The sequence below is a fragment of the Sus scrofa genome, chromosome 15 (genome assembly GCF_000003025.6).
Source record: "Sus scrofa isolate TJ Tabasco breed Duroc chromosome 15, Sscrofa11.1, whole genome shotgun sequence".
Taxonomy (NCBI): Eukaryota; Metazoa; Chordata; class Mammalia; order Artiodactyla; family Suidae; genus Sus; species Sus scrofa.
In genome coordinates this window covers 118,619,470-118,637,841 of record NC_010457.5, presented here as the reverse complement: position 1 = coordinate 118,637,841, position 18,372 = coordinate 118,619,470, and the positions used below count along the sequence as shown (strand labels likewise).

The following is an 18,372-nucleotide window of genomic DNA, read 5'->3' as shown; positions in this document are numbered from 1 at the left end:
TACTCACCAGAAATTAGGCTTAGGCCAAATAGTTTGCTCTAAATCACAAGTTCCAAATCACAGAAGCCAAGGGATCTCAGATCAATGTCAGCCATCCTTCCTCCTTCTGCTATTGCTGGCTGACACGAAATAAGTAACTCTTCACGTTCAAACTTAACCTTGAGCTTGCAGTAAGTCTTTCCTCAAGGAATCACAAACTCTTCCCTGATATTTAATTTCTGATAATAGCACAGATATGGATTAAACAACCCCCTTTCCACAGACGGACAAATGGACCCAGAATACTGAACTACCTGACATTCCACAGTAAGACACACAAGGAGGAGACAGAGCGAAAAGACTCTCTTCCCTAAAGCCCTAGCCTGGTGGGCTAGTGCCTTGCCCTCTTCCCCCACCCCCCCAAGTCTCTCCTGGTACTGACTGGTACCAGAAAGTTCTCAGGGAGTCAAGCAGGAGGAAACTAGGTTGTGCCAGCTCAACACCCACTGCAGTTTCGACAGCCTGGAAGATGGGTGACAGGCTGAGATATGATCTCACTACCCACCCCCCATCCTTCGGAGGCATATTGGAATTCATTCATTGACCCACCCAAGCAGAGGACAGATAAGTCAAGTGATAAGCCCAAAATGGCTTCTCCTTCTCATAGTTATATCTGTACACACAGTCCTATCCTTGGTCAGCCTCCAAAGCACTTACTAAATGCTTAAGTGCCCTGGTCTTGGCTTCTGCCTCTGGCAGAACTCAGCCCATTATGAAGCCTATAACCACGAAGGCTCCCTGACTTTCACAGACCATCTGGCTCTAGAAGTAAAGCAAGAGCTTGTTCTTAGAGAGACTCTGAAATAGCTTCCATCTAAGCTAAGGAAACCTCTGCTTAGCTCGCCTCTGATTCCCAAAGTCCACATATCCTCTTCTAATACCTCTATGATGGGTGGGAGGTTTCAGGGGCCTCAAGAATCTGACTACTACCATCTCTCCCAACTGTGTTTGCCTGGGTGTTGTCAAGCTGCCATCCCAGCCAAGGGGCTGCCTAAGACTATCTGCCCGTTTACTAGTCCTATAGCTACGCAAGCAGTCACTGCAGTGGAGGGGAGGTGAGTCTTTCAAAATACATTACATTTAAGGCACATAATTAAGGTTTAATTCATTCATTAATTAGTAGCATAAGTTAATATAATTATTACTATAATTAATTAATAGCATAATATAAAGCAAGCAAGGTGGGCAGCTCACTTAGTTTATTGTATTCCTCCAGGAGAAAGTTCCACTTCCTGGTCTTGACATCTGCAATGACAAGAAACAAGAAAGCAACCGTGACACCCTGCCCTTCTGCAATGCCACCACACTTGTTCATCCCCTGGTTTCATAAACCCCAGGAGGTTCGGGTGATGCGGCTGATCACGTGCCTGGAGCTGAGGATCCAGGGGTGGAGAGTCCCTGTCCTCGAGGCTTTCACTGAGTTCAGGGAGGAAAGACGGCAGGCCGGGGACAGCACTGGGTTGTACGGGTGGTGATAAAAGGGTACTGTGGGGACGCACAGGACTGGGGATGGCCCGGCAGGTCAGAAGTGCCCTGAATTTCCAAGGTCAGGATAATGACTGCAGCTTACACTTATTCGGTGGTCACCGCAAGCCAGGCCTGGCACCAAGAGACTTACACGCACCATCTCCTCAGCTCCTCAATACACAATAAGCTGGACACCATTATTCGCTCCATTTTTTTAAGTGGGGAAACAAGCTACATGTGGTCAGAGTGGTCAAACAGCCTGTGCTGAAATTCCAGGTCTGCCACTTCCTGGCTGTGTGACTTTGGGCAAGCTATGTAACTTCTCTGTGCCTCAGTTCCCACATCTGAAAAAGGAGAATCCTATAGCCCCAGCCTCAGAGGGTTCTTATGGGGATTACATAAAATTTCAACGTAAAATACTTATGAAAGAGTGTCTGGCAAACAATGCACCCCCAAAAAGCAAAAACAATTATAAATTATTATTATTGTTATTACTGTGACATCTGATTACTGCAGCATCAACTACACATACATCAACTAAGAAGAAAGAGCATCTACTCAACATTGACAAATTATTTCGGTTTTCCTGCCAATTGATCTTCTGAGAAAATCAAGCAAGAATCAGCTCAATAAGAGCTCTCTTGGCAGCAAAAATTAATTCTTCTCTGTATGGTCACTGAGGAAGCGAGGTATGTAGGGAAAAGGCCTCACGGACACAGTATGTCTGTTTCAGGAAAAAAGTAAGGTGGCCCAGATGTAATCTGACAGATAAATCAAATGCAGACAGACTACCATTTTTTGGCCACACCCAAGGCATGTGGAAGTTTCCTGGGCCAGGGATCAAACCCACACACAGGAGTGACAATGCCAGATCCTTAACTCACTGAGCCACCAGGAAACTCCAAAGAGACTACTTTTGATGTGAGAATAGCTTGATCTTGACTGTGGCAGGGCAGTAAATGGGAACGTCTGTGAATGACTGATACGGCCAAAAAAAAAAAAAAAGTCCAATCATGGTTTTTGGATGTCCAGGTTTGGGAGGGGTTGGGTGTGAGTATTTTTGCTGTTCATAATCCTCCCCAGACAGCAGGTCACATCAGGAGTGAGATTTTAAAGGCCGTACTTTTCAGAAGACACAGGTCATCGGTACCTGCTTTCTGACAAGAGACCCATCCCAAGCGGAAGCCGAACATTCGAGGGGCAGCAGGGGAGGTGATGGGCCCCAGCCCTCGTGTGAGCAGCTTGGCACATGACCCATGCTGGGCCCTGCATGCCATACCTAAACCCTACCCACCAGCCTGCTCTGCCCTCACCAGTCAGAACCATCCCTCTAAGGGCTAAAAATGCAACAGCCACCCCCTCCTGAAGAAGCCCCTAAGCCTGATGAAAGCTCGTGAACAAGTCACCCCACAGAGGCTCAGTCCATGATGCTGCCTGAATGTGATGTCTCAAAGGCAGAAGGCTTTCAAGGTTCACTTTCTACTTGCCTAGGGAAACACTAAAACCACTTCAAGAATAGGAATATAAATCTGTAAAAGCCATGCTATTCGGTAAAACAACATGGCCCACGCTGAGAACAAAACCCAGAAGTTCAGGATTCTTCTGCTCCTTATTTTGATGGGGCAGCTTTGGAAGAACCGCATAAAAAATAAAAACTGCCTCCTCTGGCCAGTGGTTTTCAATCCTGGCTTATGGTTAAACTCACCTGAGATCTTTAAAAAAGCCTGAAGCCCAGGCTCTGCCTCAAGTCAACTAAATCAGTAGCTCTGGGTGGGAACCAGGCTTTAGTGTTTATTCTGGGGATGGGGCTCAGCCCTCCAGGTGGTCCAGGGGCATGCTCAAGTTTGAAAACCGCTGGTTTAGTCTACCCAAAGCCATCTGTTTTTACAGCAAACACCTGTTTTTCGAGTTCTACTAGGGACAAAATACAAACAGGTGTGTTTAGGTGGCTGAAGCAGGAACTTACCTGCTCCTACCAAGAAGACACTGACCAGGAGACTGGGGAAGGAGTCTTCTCTTTGGGACAAGGCAGCCCCCACCAAGTGTTCAACCATCTGGAACAATTTAGGGAGCACCTTTCTCCCTAAGAGGAGCATGTTAGGAAGGCTCTTCCAGAAAGTCACCTCTAAATATTTGAAGAGAGGAAACACCCTACTCTGAGATCACAGGCCACTATGCATCCTGGGAGTCAGGCAGAGGCCAGCTACTTGCCGTATTTTCTGGACTCCATCTGTTTAAACAGTGCGATCAGGTCCTCGGAATAGCCGATGTCTGCCTCAAAGCGCGCCCGGGAGATAAGCATACACTGCCCTTTGACAAAGGCGAGGGATGGAGCTGCAGGAAGGCAGGTCTGGGCCATGCTGCTGCTGCCACTGGGGGAGGGCGACTCCATGTGGCCCTCGGCCCCTTCCAAAGACTGTAGGGTGACCCTAGGGAGGCGTTGGGCTGCTTCCACTGCCGAAGAAGAAAAAGACAAAGGTGACGACCTGGATGGCTCTGAGATGCTCAGCAGGCGGGGGGGGTGGGGGTGGGGGCAGGGACAGGGGCAGGGGGGGGGTGGGTGGGGAATTACGTAGGGCAGGCAGGGGAGAAAAGGTGGTGTTAGACCGGGAAGGCGTGTAGGTGTGCTTTGAGTGGGGCTTCAGGAATTGCAGGATTTCCTGATTGTAACTCTTCTACTCCTTAGGTTTTCCAATTAAAAAAAACTAAGAATTCAGAAGTTCCGTTATGGTTCAGCAGTCACAAACCTGACTAGTATCACTGAGGATGCAGGTTCGATCCCTGGCCTCACTCAGTGAGTTAAGGATCTTGAGTTGCCACGAGCTATGGTGTAGGTTGCAGACATGGCTTGGATCCCGAGTTGCTATGGCTGTGGTACAGGCCAGCAGCTACAACTTTATTTTTTTATTTTTTATTTTTTTTGCCTTTTCTAGGGCTGCTTCCCGCGGCATATGGAGGTTCCCAGGCTAGGGGTCCAATCAGAGCTGTAGATGCCGGCCTACACCAGAGCCACAGTAATGTGGGATCCGAGCCAGTCTGAACCTACACCACAGCTCACGGCAACACCGGATCCTTAACCCAATGAGTGAGGCCAGGGATCGAACCTGCAACCTCATGGTTCCTAGACGGATTCATTAACCACTGCGCCACGACGGGAACTCCTGCTGCAACTTTAATTTGGCCCCTAGCCTGGGAACTTCCGTATGTCTCAGGTGAGACCCTAAAAAGAAAAAAAAAATTAAAACAACAACAACAACTTAGAATTCAGAAATGAACAGGGAAGAGGGATTTCACCAGGGCAAGTATAAACTTAGATAATTTCTGTGTCTGTGTCAGAGAAGCCACCAAAGGAAGTCAAATGACAGAAATCACCCACCTAACCCTATTTCCTGGTCACTGCTCTGCTGCCTCAGGGAGGATAAGGAAGGAGAGACAGGATGGTCAGGCCACAAATGCATAGTTTTGATCCTTATTTCCTCTATTTCTGAGGCATTTTATAGATTAATAGATTTGATGACAGAAATTTTCAAAAAACAAACTGAAAGGAAAGGCAAAACTGCTAATAAAGGTATCTGCAAAAGATATAAACAGAGCTCATACTTTTAAAAAATACTAAGACTACATAAGAAGTTAGAGAGGTAGGAAGTTCCCTTGTAGTGTGGCGGATTAAGAATCCAGTGTTGTCACTACACAGCTTGGGTCACTGCTGTATGTGTGTTCCATCCCTGGCCCAGGAACTTCCGCATGCCACAGAAGCAGTCAAAAAAAAGAAGTTAGAGAGGTAACCAATTCAAACGGAGGGAAAATCACTAACAGATACTTGGAGAAATATGCAACTTCACAAAGTAATAAAAAGCCATTGCTTTCAAACTTGCAGGATTAGAAAAATAGATATTTGCAATGCTAGATTGGAATAAAACCTTTTGGGAATCAATTTTCCAATATACAGCAAGAGCTCTAAAGAGTAACCATACTGATTCAACTTACAGGAATCTATCTCAACTAGCAATTAAAAACACAAAAATCTGTAGACCAAGGTGTTCCTCAGAACTTTGACAGTGGGAAAACTGGGAGGAAATTAAAACACATTCTTACAACAGAATGTTATACAGCCATTAATTTCTTTTCTTTTTTTGGGGGGGGGGGAATGGGCTGTGCCTGGGGCATGTGCAAATGCCCCGGCCAAGGATCAAACCTGTGCCACAGCAGCGACCTGAGCTGCTGCAGTGACAACACTGAATCTTTAACCCTCTGCACCACACAAAAGAATTCCCGCCATTAATTTCTTTTTTGGAAAATTTTGGAAAAGTCGAAAATACAAAGCATGAAATATCATTTTCTGGAGGTCAAAGAGGTTCAATAATGGACACATATTTTCATCATCAGAATGAACTGTTTAACATGCAACGTTAAATAAAAATTCTTACGCTGGAAGACTAAGTGAAAAGGGAAAAATACAAATTACATTACATATGTAAAACCTGTACATTAATGCATAGGAAAAAGGCTGGAAGGAACAAAAGGAAAAGCGTAATAGCGGTTAAGTGAGCAGGGATAGACAGGGACTGTTTTTTTTTCCTCTGCCACTGATATACTTTACACATGACCCAGGATAAGTGTGTGTTAGGGTTAAAAAGGCAAAATTCAGAGGTGGACCCAAAGCAGAGTGACAGTAAGACTGACATAGTCTTTAAATGTTATAGTCATAAAAAGTATAACCTACTAAGAAGACACAGCAATCACGAACTATCTGAAAATTAAGAAACATGGATAAATGCACAAATCACAACCATTGCAAGTGTTTGCGGTATATTTTGGTAGAAGAAGACTGAGTGTGCAAAATAATGATAAGAATACAGAGGAGCTAAAAAAGTCATAGCCAGCAAAAGTCATCTAAAAGCTATAGAGAAAATTTTGTGCCTAGTAAACAGTTTTAGGTTTGTGTTGTTTGCAGAACTGTTACCGGTCCCAGGGGCAGGGCTGGCACAGCTGCCTGCCGTGGCTAGAGCCCACAGTCCAGTGGGAATACACTCTGGAGCCAGATGGCCTGAGTTTGAATCTCAGTTGCACAACCTATTGGCTGTGTGACCCTACGTGAGTTACAGGGCCTATCTGAGCCTCAGTTTCCCCATCTGTAAAATGGCTGTTATAAAGAATAAAAGAGACATCATATTATAAGGGCTTAGAACAGCCTCACATGTAGAAGGCTCCATTAGGTGCTAGCTTTTGCTAAGATGACCCGTGACTTTCTCCAAAGGACCTGCCTCCATAGGCTGGCCAATGGTGAGAAGGAAGAGCACTGGATGGTGCCACAAAAGCCATCTGAACCACAAGCTGCATCTGGTCTTGTAGAGGAACTTTGCAATACCAGCATCTCAGAGCACAGGGACAACCACACACGCACTTACTCAGGGCATTGTAGTCGGTCATGCTGAAGTTCCACATCTTAGTGGCAGGATCTGAAAGGAAACACAAGTACCCAGTTTGCCATCAACGGGGCTGATGACTGTTGGTATCAGCTGTACTTGGACATTCAATAAAGGCTTATTGAACGAATCAATGCTAAGTTCAAAACAGTTGACTGAAAAGCCCCTACTTGGAGTTCCCATCATGGCGCAATCCGACTGGGAACCATGAGGTGGCGGGTTCGATCCCTGCCCTTGCTCAGTGGGTTGATGATCCGGCGTTGCCGTGAGCTGTGATGTGGGTCGCAGACGCGGCTCGGATCCCGCATTGCTGTGGCTCTGGCGTAGGCTGGCAGCTGCAGCTCCGATTCGACCCCTGGCCTGGGAACCTCCATGTGCCGCAGGAGCGGCCCAAGAAATGGCAAAAAGACCAAAAAATAAACAAATAAATAAAAATAAAGGCATTAGTTTAAAAAAAAAAAAAAGCCCCTACTGATAGACAAAATCCCTACAGAGGACAAAGAGCAAATATAAATGAGGATGATGCTTTAACTCTGCCCTTCTAGATGGACCACTCTGAGCACGTCACTTCACCTTGCGGAGCCAGTTCTGTTGCCTTTAAAAATGGAAAGAACATCTACTTATCACACACAAAAAACTTGTTAGGCTTAACTGCTACAATGCATATAAAGCACCTGGCAGGGGAACCAGCCTGGGAGTAACTATTCATCTATTCTCTATATGGCCACAACTGGATAGACAGAAATGTGCCAATGCACTCTCTTCATATTGATGAGAAACTGTTAGATCTAAAGAGGCTCTAGAAATAGGAAAGACCATCGGAAAGAACCAGATAGAAGAGGCATTACCATAACGTCTGCTGGGCAGACTCTTAAACACTGCAATGAGCTCCGCATTGTACCCAATCTTCACCTGGAAACGATCTCCTATCCTGATGCATGTTCCCTGCTGGGAGCTTGCTGCTGGCTGATGTGGGGTCCCCAATTTCTGGTGGAGTTTCCTTCTGTCCCGGGCGTCATCCTCTCTGTGCCACAATGGACATCAGCAACGTTCTGCCCTGAGGCAGAGGGTCTCGCCATCTTGCCTCCAATACAGCATCCCTGGGAGGCTGTCCAGACAAGGAAGCTGCTGTCTCTTGGGGATTCTTTGCTCCGGCCAAAGGCTCATGAGTTGTATTAGCAAATGGTGTTGATTTGGTCCCATGTGAAGCCTGAGGATGATCTTGACCTAATGCATAACCCAAGAGCTGTTGGCTGGGGACCTCTGGAGGACTGTGTGCCAAGGGAGGGGAGATCCCAGCGACAGTCATTTGACTTGGTAGGCGGTGGCTCAGGCAGGCTGTGGGCACCTCTTCTTCCTTCTTCCATGTCCCCTTTGCCTGTTCGGAGGTACTGAGTTGAAAACTGGGGGAATTTTGAGGTCTCTGGTCACCATTAGTTGAACTCAGGGGATTCTGTTGCTTGAAAATGATACCATGGCTCCCTGACTTAGAAGGATCCTGGGGGAGGTTTTGGAAAGGGCCCTGCTTGGACTGGGAAGATGTGGCAGCAATGGAGGAGCCAGAGCCTGTGTTCTGATGCTGTCCTGCTAATTTCTCAGCTCTACGGGCCAGAGCCTTTTGCCGATTCTCCTCAATTTTTTTCCTCTGCTCCTCTGTAAGAGGCAAGGACATTTTAACAGGGAAATGCTGGCACAGGAATGTCAATTTTCTATCAGAAACTTGGCAAAACCTGAGGAAGGAAAAACAGTAATGAAATAAACATTAAATGTATTTATTTGTTACCTCGATTTTAACAAGCTTTTGTCGCACGAAATGTACAAGGAGTACAACCAAAGGAAATATTAAAGTTTCTTTTATAATTAAACATACACACACACACACACACACACACACGGACAGTATATAGCATATGCCAAAACCCATGATCCTGACAAAAAGGCAAAAAGCAAGGTCATCAAATCCAAAGCTGAAAAGGTAGTTCAACAGCAATATTTTTCTCCCTCTCATCCACTAGTCAACATGAGTTATCGGATCCCAAGAAAGTTATGCAATGCAACCTAAATCCATCAAATAATGAGAAAGGTGACATTTCAAACTAGAAAGGATATTGGATTGGACAGACATAGACCAAAACAACCACATACCATGGCGTGATGCTTGCTAAAATAGCCTCTTGCCAACCTGGAAGAAGGAAAAAAGCATTAGCATCACAGAGACTGTACCCTAAAATTCAACCCTCAAATTCAATCCTTATACCATTCCTGGCAAATCAGCCTGCAACTAGTCAAGTGCAAGCTTTAGTGCCTGCTGTCTAAAACTCACTGCCATGGAGCAATTGAGTAACTCTTTTGGAAAAATAAGAAGGAAAAAAAATATATTCTCATTGTACAAATTCGAATGTTACAAAAAGATGTAAAGAATAGAGTAAAACTAATTTGCAATCTCACCATCTATCAATAATCACTGTTCATAGTTTATAGTATAATTCTGAATTTTTTCTATTCATAGCCATAGTTACACGCCATGTATTTGGGAGGTAGATGAATTTACTACAAAATATGATCATTACATATGTTCTGTTTTGTACCCTGATTTTTTTTTTCCAATTAATTTTCTTAGGTCATTTTTCCATGAGCTGAGCCACTTCTGCAATATTTCTAGACCCAGAGCGCTGGACACCAAATTTCTCTGGCTTGGTTCAGAAGAAACAGTCTCCATTCAATGTAACGCCACATAATGTTTACAACAGTGACATGGGGGAGGAGGAGCCCTGAGAGGAGCCTGGGGTAAAAAGGTTTCCTTTCTGCTAGGACCCTCTTTGACCAGAACCCCCAAATCCCGACACCTTCCACTTCCTCCAACCACCAGCAATTAACAAGCGGTTAGGGAAAGGCTTTGTCCCTGGCCCGGCTGAAGTTCTCAGGCTCCCGGGGTAAAACATTCCTGCCTAACTTTACAAGCAGGGCGCTTCGGCGCCCCCAAATGCTCCAGGTCCAAGGCCCGGTGCGCTGCCTCCACTAGCCAGGGGAGGCGAGGCCATGGGATGATGAAGTCCCTTGATCAGCCCTAAACCATAAAGCCATCCCACCGCATGGACGCCCCTCTTCTTTTTGCTGGGACCTGTGTTCCACCCGGTCTGGGGGGACGCCACTGCCACTCTTATCACCTTCACTTGGATTCACCCTTCCGGTCGGCCCACTCCCTGCTGCAGGGAAGCATTTGGTCTCGTCCGCCTCCGCCACCTACCTCCCAGTTTAACCGTCTCACCCGGTGAGGCCTATAATGCGAACCACATTCGCGGCCGACCCCGAAGCTAGGTGCGTCTCCAGAGCCCTCCCGAGCCTCTCTTCCGAGTGGACTGTTAGGCGCGGGTTCTCGAGCGCTGCGAGTTCGCTCGCCTTATTTCAGCAATCGGGCCTGGGAGGTGGTCGGGGTGATGGAGTCGCTCACCGAGGAACTACACTTCCCAGGGGGCAAGGCGGCCCCCACTTACGCTTCAAAGAGTGAGTCATGAGACGGGAAACCCGAGCTGTGCTGCAGGGATTCGTAGTTTAAACCTGGAGCCTGGCGAGACGCAACGTCGTGGGCGGGAGGGGGGGAAATGATGCACCCTGGGAAGTGTAGTCCTCGGCTCCCTCAAAAGTTTTAGCAAGTACCCGGATTCTGAAAGCCTGGGTTGTTGAGGTATCCAAACTGGAGTGTCTATGTCAGAGTTGTCTCCAAAGGGCTTCCCAGGCGGGCAGATGGATTTGGTAGCTCTTAAAAAATATATTTCTTGGGGCATCCATTCCTGATACTGATAACCTTGCAGTTTAAGCTCCACCCGCTGTTCCAATCCTGACCTGACCTTCCTGGACAAAAAGAGAATTAACATTGTCGTCATTGTCATATCGTCATCATCATTGCCATCATCAGCCATTGTGCTGAACATCTAATGTGAATCATCTCATTTAATCCTCACTGCAACCTGATGGAACACGCACTATTCAAATCCTCTTTTACAGAAAGGAAACCTGAGCAGTTAACTTTTTCAAAGCCTTGTTAGGCTATTTGTGTTTCTGATTCCGAAGCCCATACTCTTGAGAGAAAAGTATTAGGCTGACACTCTCAGAACCAGTCTACCCCGTTTCTGAGCACCAGCACCTCTCCATTCCATAATCAACTCACTATTAAATATTGGTGGTAAATATAATATTTCCCTGGGGAGGGGGAGGGAATGGGATGGACTGGAAGTTTGGGGTTAGTAGATGCAACTATCACATTTGGAGTGGATAAGCAATGAGATCCTGCTGTGTAGTACAGGGAACTCTATTCAGTCACCTGTGATGGCACATGATAGAGGATAATGTGAGAAAAAGAATATATATATCTATATATATCTACACACACACATATATATATCCTTTTTATAATATATGTATATATAACTGGGTCACTTTGCTGTACAGCAGGAATTGACAGAGTATTGTAAATCAATTATAATAAAAAATTTTAAATATATAATATTTCCTATCATCAGGGTACACGTGAGTGTTGCTATCTGTTTTTAAACATGATTGTCTTTGTTTTTAACTCACTTTGTTTTTAAACAAAGAGGTAGAGCTCTACTTAAGGATTTGGAAAAACAGCCAAGACATACTATTAGGAAAAACAAAGCACAGCAATGGGTATATTTTGATCTATTAAAAAAATCCTTACCTATCAGTGCTCGTAAACTCTGCTGATCCTGTTGCACCACAGCAGGAACTCCTGGCTTTTTTTTAGTAAAGTGATGCCCGTCATAAATGCCTTTATTTACCAAAATTAGAAGTAATTTTTCCTTCAAAAATATCCAATAAGATTCCATTTGTGAAATCCAAAAATAAGGCAGACACAATTGTAAGGGATTCCAGAGATGAATAAGATCAAATTCCTGTTCCTCCAAAAGATTACAAGATTCAAAGGATAGAATCTGAATCTTGTCACATTTAGCAAATGTCCCAGATATTTGTCCCCAATGTTACATGAGACATACTTATTTTTTAAAAGTATTGTTTTTCCGAAATTTAAATTTAACTGGGGTCCTATATTTTATCTAAAAACCATAAAAATAGTCCATTCCTTTTGTATCAATGAGCAGCAAACAAATATGTACTGATAGAAAGATGATTCGCAGACATATTGATATGTCAAATTTTAAAGCTAGAAGTTTTGTAGATGAGGAAATAGAGGCCATATCAGCTGCTAGTTCAGGGACACCTTTGTGTGTGTTAAAACACACCCAGTGGAATCATCTGAGCCTGACATAGCAGTCCAGGCAGAAGCTGGGCTGGAACTGGGAACCCCAGCCCCACTGCATGACTCTGATGCTAATTAAATGTACAGATAGTTGTAGCCTGCTTGCCCTTGCCTGACAGTGTGTCTGGGTACACTGCAATCCTCTCCTGGGAGCTTACCTGCTAATGATGCAGGCATTGGGCTTCCCTCTTCCCTCCATTTCTGATCCCCTAGAGAGGGCTTGACAGCCCTATGGGAAGGGAGTTTTTGACAGCCACCTCAAGGGCATGTCATCATTCAAGTTAATTACACCTAGAGCTCCGTGAAAAGATTCTAAGATTTGGGAGCAGATGCAAGACTTTGGGTGGATAAGGAGGCTGTTCCCTCCTTGGGTGCTGCCAGTCGGTAAAGGCATTTGCATATCCAAAGCACAGAGGAGCCATGTGAAGTTTTATAAGCCAAGAAATTCACCTTCCTTAGCGGTTGTTCCGTTCTGATGGACTTAATTGCTTTGAGTCTGACAGTTCAGTTTTTCTCCCTTCTCTCATCTCTTCCTCCCCACTACCTCCCCTCCAAAGCCTTAAATGTATTATTTAGGACATACATAGATGTCCTAAAGATGGAAGCTCCAGTATTATTTCTACACCATGCATTTCATAGTTTGGTGTGAGGGTCCTCCAAGCATCCTACTTTCTCCAACTGTTTGGTCTTGGTGGCTGTGATTAATTCACAAGTCCCCTCCCTCAAATGTCATACATTTCCTGCCAGAATGGCTTTGCCAAAATCACATACCCCCCTTGACATCCTGCTCCAGTTTTCTTAGACCTGAGAAATTTCACTTTTCCTGTTCCTCCAAAATCACAGATTCCACTTTATTCATCCACCCATTCGTATACTCATTTAGCAAGAGTTCGGTGACCTGCTATGGGCCATACAACTGTGCAAAGGCCCTGGGGTTGCCACATTCAATAGGAACCCAAAGTTGTCACCCTTTCTTCTTAAAGCCTCCAGTCTGGTTGGGGAAGCAGACATACCTACACAAAAGGAAATAAACTAGATGATAAAGGCTTGAAGGACCTAAACAGAGGGCCCAAGGAGAGACTAAAGTAGGAACTATTTCATGGTGGTCAGGAAAGGATTCCCTGAGGGGAGGCACTGAAGCTGAGACCAGAGGAGGAGAGGAGGTAGCCATGCAGATGTCAGAGGGAGGAGGTTCTGAGCCAGAGGCACCCAGGCAGGAAAGAGCTGGGTGTGTTTGAGGAGCTGGAAAGCAGGCAAGTGTGGCTGCAGGACAGTGGGAGAGGAGGAGAGGCACACATGAGGAAGCTGGAGAGGCAAGTGGAACAGAAAATGTTAGGGTCCCACAGGCCATGGAAAGATGTTTGGATTTTGTTCTGAGAGCTGTAGGGAACCACTGGAAGGATTTGCCCTGGAAGAGTGTGTGATCTGGTGTGGGTCTTAAGAAGCTTGCTCTTGCTTCTGAGTGGAGACTTCCTTGGGGGATGGGGATGATGGTGAGAGTGCCTACAGAAAGGCCTTTTAGGAAGCCTTAGCAAGAGTCCAGGCCAGAGATAGTGGTGTCCTTGTGACATGATCATTGTGGGACTTTGAGGCCTCCTCAAGACAGTAGAACTCAAAAGCCTCTGGCCAAGACAAGAATTATCAGACCCTTTTCATCATCCTGCCTGTCTCATTGTAATGCCCCCTGTTCCACTTTAAGCAACCTGGCCTTACTCCTTCCTACCTCCTACGAGGAAAGGTTTGTGGCCCACTCCTCACTCCACTCCACTGGGGGCCTTATACATCTCCAACCAACCAGCAAGCATATCCTAAGACCCCCTTTTCCCCAATCAGTGAGCAGGTCAACAGCTGTATCATAAGTCCTCTCCCTGGGCTATACAAACAGACATGACTACACGCCTGGGGGCGGCTCCCTCTAATCATCAGGAAGTCATCCGACTGATAGGGATGAAGTAGGCACAGGCAGTTTTCGAAGTCCTAATAAAGGACCACAGATAATGAGAAACTCGGGGGACATTGGGAGATCACTATAAGTAAATAAATTGCTCAAAAAAGCCATCAGAACAAGGCGGGCTTGCTTGACTAATGGAAGCGTGGTAATTGCCTCAGGTCATTGGGTGGGGGATAGGATTAGGTCTGCATTCAGATTCAGACCAAGGGCAAGAGTTTGAGGACCACCCTTCTGCTGATTTGAATACACACCTTCCCAGAAAGGAAGAGGTGGGCTTTTCCAAAGCCACTCCCTTTGGAGGATAAAACTGTAGCCCACCAATCCTCGATCCTCGGGCAGAGCTTCCTTGCCTGCCCACTTGTATCTCTCACAAGCATCTTATCCTAATAAATCTATTTCTTGCCTATCACTTTATTTCTCACTGGATTACTTCTGAGCAGAGACATGAAGAACCTGAACCTCAGTGAGTCCAGACACAGGGTATGTGATTCTAATTTAAAACCATGGATTTAAGTCCCAAACTGGGTTTAGGCTAGGTTCGAGTCCTGGCACGTGGGTTCAAGTCCCAGTCTGGGTTTAGGCTGGGTTCAGGATGTCAGTGCTGACAGTTTCACCACTGTGCTGGCAGCCTCTCTTAACTCAATAAACTCTTCTTTCTCTTTACCTCAGTATGCTGGAAAATTCTTTTTCCAACCCCCATGCATGAACCACAACAGTCATGTCGGCAAGAGGGAGACTCCTGAACCATGTCTCCTTGGGGAGACTGAATGTCTGAATCCAGTACACAACACACAATCAGAGCCCCTTTTCTCACCTCCCTCTGGTGGCAATGCATGTGAAATTGGCTTAGAAGGCTGGGGTAGTAAATAGAACTTATGGAATGCCATATATATATAATCATATATATAATATATATATAAATATATAATTTTTTTCCTGTATATTAGGTGGCTTCTTTACAGAAATATGATTTGGAAAAGTTATGTTCTTTTGATGCTGGAAAGATGTTATCAGAATCTGGGTTCTTGTTCACGGAGCCAAAGAATGAACTTCACGAACACACAGGCAGCAAGCAAGCAAAATCCTTTATTACAGGAAAGCAAATAGCTCCCAGGACAGACTGGTAGAGGGAAGAAGAGTCCTCCCTCTATTGTTTTACAGAGGTTTTTATTTTTTAAGCATGGGGGTACCAACGTGGGGTCCAGATATCTGTTCTTTTTCCCATCGACCTTGCCCAGTTTACCTATATCAGGCCTTGTCCAATAGGGATTTTAGAGTTAGGGTATACTCCATAAGTTTTATGATCCTTTTGCTCTTCTTTCCCCTAGACTTAGAGTCTCCACTCTTTACATTCTTTTGCTAACAGTCAAATGTATAGGTCAGGAATTAATTCCCACCTTGACATAAAACAATGTACTTTGAATAGTTAACCTTCCAACAAGCAAAGCCTGTTGGTCTCGATTAGTTTTTACAAATATTAAACCATGAACATTAATCAGGGAATATATCAAAGCCCATGTTCCTACACTAACTACCTGAATTCTTATTCTGCCTCATTTTAATGATTATGAAAGGAAAATGGGAAAAAAATAAAAATGAAAAAATGAAAAAAGAAAGGAAAATGGAGACAAAGAGGAGGTAAGTAGCTTGTTCCAGGACATGGATAACCTTGAAGTGCAAGCTTGATCTTAGATGTCTTCTTTCCTACTCCTCACCCAGTATGTTGCTCCATTAGTGCTACAACTAAGGAAGAGCTATAAAACTTTGCTCGATATTATACTCTTTTGGTATGGAGCAAATTATTTGTGGAGAATTGCCCAAGTGGTGGCACCTCCTTTGTATCTACAGATGTGGAAATTTAACATTGAATTAGTCATTGGCTTGATGCAATACCCCTGAAGGCCACCAGGGGGCGAATAATAGTCCATGATCCCAACCCAAGTTATTGTTTCCCATCCTTCTGGGCTTCTCTGTACTCTTTGGTTCTCTGTGTTTATGCTTTGTCTCATCTCTTTCTTTCTTTGTCATGTTATGTTACATTTATTACCTTTTTATGGTCCTCTATGCTTCTCTAACCCCATATCCAGTCTGCCCACATCATGGAACTAAAGCTTATTTACAGTGCTTTGTTGTCTGTGTTGAACCTCTCCTGGTTCAGTTCTCAAAGATAGTAAAGTGTAATGCTTTGTATTTCTCTCCCCTAGCCTTTCCCAACTCATGTTTTTTAGATTTTTACTTATCTGGCTATCAGTTGCCTTCAATGGAAAAAGGAAGAGCATCCATGCCTGCCTGACTCAAAAGAAACATCTCATAAACAAAAGGTCATTTGATTGTTAAGGAATTACAAAGGTAGGGGGAAATTTAAGAGGCCCTGAGGGCTGCATGCTGTCTCCACCATAACTAAGACAGCATCCAAAAAATCATCCAAAGTGTGGGGTTCTTATGGATCTGGGGAACACCTGGCTCTCTACTTACTCCAGTATTTCATGTTTCTTAACTATCAGAAGAGTCTCCATGTCTGCTCCAAATTCTCTGCAATTCAGATTTGTTCTGTCTGCAGGAGAGATCTTTGGAGGGAGCTGCTGGCTGTTTTATGTTCCGTAGACCTCGGGGGGCTTGGGATCAAGCCCTTCCTCAGAGCCACGCTACAAAGCTGCAGGTTGAGGCATTAGGGTGGTGAGGACACGCGGCTGGCCATCTGCTGCGAACAGCTATTTCCATCTGCATTAGGAGGAGGCCAGCTCCTCCTATATCAGAGAGAAGAACAGTCCCATTTATCACGAGGGTAAATTATCCTAATTGAGCGGTTAAGAGAATGAATGCTTTCTAGGTAGTTTACAGTAAAGGACCTCCTTCTCCTGGCTGCAATAATAGAAAACCACGGGCCATCAGATCCATTTGGGAAAGAGCATTAGCATCCAGTCCACTCACCAACTTGGTCCTCCAGCCCTTGTTTCCAGGAAATCAACTCCCTCTTAGCAATCAGTTCAATATTATCTGAGTTTTTATTTTTCTCTTGTAAGCTTCTGTAAGAGCAGGGACTTTCTTCTTAACCCTACTTGCAAAGCAAGTGATGTGTTGTCCAGTAAATGTTACATACGCAAGCCTTTTAGACCACACAAGTCTCCACCTCGAAATGATGGAAGTAAATCCCAGCTTCCACTAGCCCACTTCCATTAAACTGACAATTCCAGAATTCTTTCTCAGCACCCCTCTAGCTTGCTACAGACACCAACTTTTCTGCTTATAAACAAAAACACTGAGTTAATTGCTTTTGGAAAAATTTAAAGGGCTCATTTCAAGCTATCAGTTGGAGAGATAGCATTGAAAAATGTTAATTAAAAAACTATATATTGTTTTGAATAGGCAATACATTCATGTGATTCAAACTCTGTGCATACAAGCACGTACAGTGAAAAGTTTTCTTCTAGACAGAAGGAGATTTAACATGAAGCCCTATAAGTTTTGGCTTCAGGGACCCTTATTTGCATAGGCCTCTTCAAAGGTCTTGTACCTAATTCTGTATTCATTTGGTATTATTATTATTTATTTATTTATTTATTTATTTATTTATTGGCTTTTTCTAGGGCAGTTCCTGTGGCATATGGAGGTTCCCAGGCTAGGGGTCTAACTGGAACTGTAGCTGCTGGCCTACGCCACAGCCACAGCAACGCCAAATCCAAGACATGTCTGAAACCTACACCACAGCTCATGGCAACGCTGGATCCTTAACCCACTGAGCAAGGCCAGAGATGGAACTCAAAACCTCATGGTTCCTAGTCGTATCAGTTAACCACTGAGCCATGACAGGAACTCCATTATTATTATTTTTAAAGCTGCTCCATCCCAAATTGCATGAGCTTCAGTGTCTCCAAGACACTTGAATCTGCCTCTGCCTGCATCTCTGTTTCTGAACCACCCCATTCACTGCCCAACAGACAATATATCATCGCTTTCTTGCATATGTCAACTAAAAAAATCTGCAACCTAAAAGTTGAGAGTTAAATTTTATTTGGGGTGAATTTAGGACTTAAGCCCGGAGACAGCATGTCAGGTAGCCCCAAGAAACCGCTCGGAGGTGGTGAGGGATGAGCTGGAATACATAGGAGTTTTTGTCACAAAGAGCAGGGAGCAGGAACAAAAGAGGCCTGGGCTCACTGAAATCATTCTTTGATATGCACCTCCGCTATCAGGGCCCGTATCCTGAGTTT

The 18,372-nt window shown here is 44.8% G+C and overlaps 1 protein-coding gene across 1 annotated transcript in view; it reads right to left on the bottom strand.

Annotated features, from left to right (window-relative positions):
- The window catches only part of SMARCAL1 (SWI/SNF related, matrix associated, actin dependent regulator of chromatin, subfamily a like 1), a 60,272-nt gene extending 50,164 nt beyond the window's left edge, over positions 1-10,108 (bottom strand). Inside the window, 8 exon segments of the mRNA XM_021076244.1 lie at positions 1,234-1,284; positions 3,718-3,960; positions 6,915-6,965; positions 7,781-7,930; positions 7,933-8,010; positions 8,013-8,662; positions 9,078-9,114; positions 10,022-10,108. Of these exon segments, the coding sequence (XP_020931903.1) occupies positions 1,234-1,284; positions 3,718-3,960; positions 6,915-6,965; positions 7,781-7,930; positions 7,933-8,010; positions 8,013-8,604 (1,165 nt within the window). The 5' untranslated portion in view covers positions 8,605-8,662; positions 9,078-9,114; positions 10,022-10,108.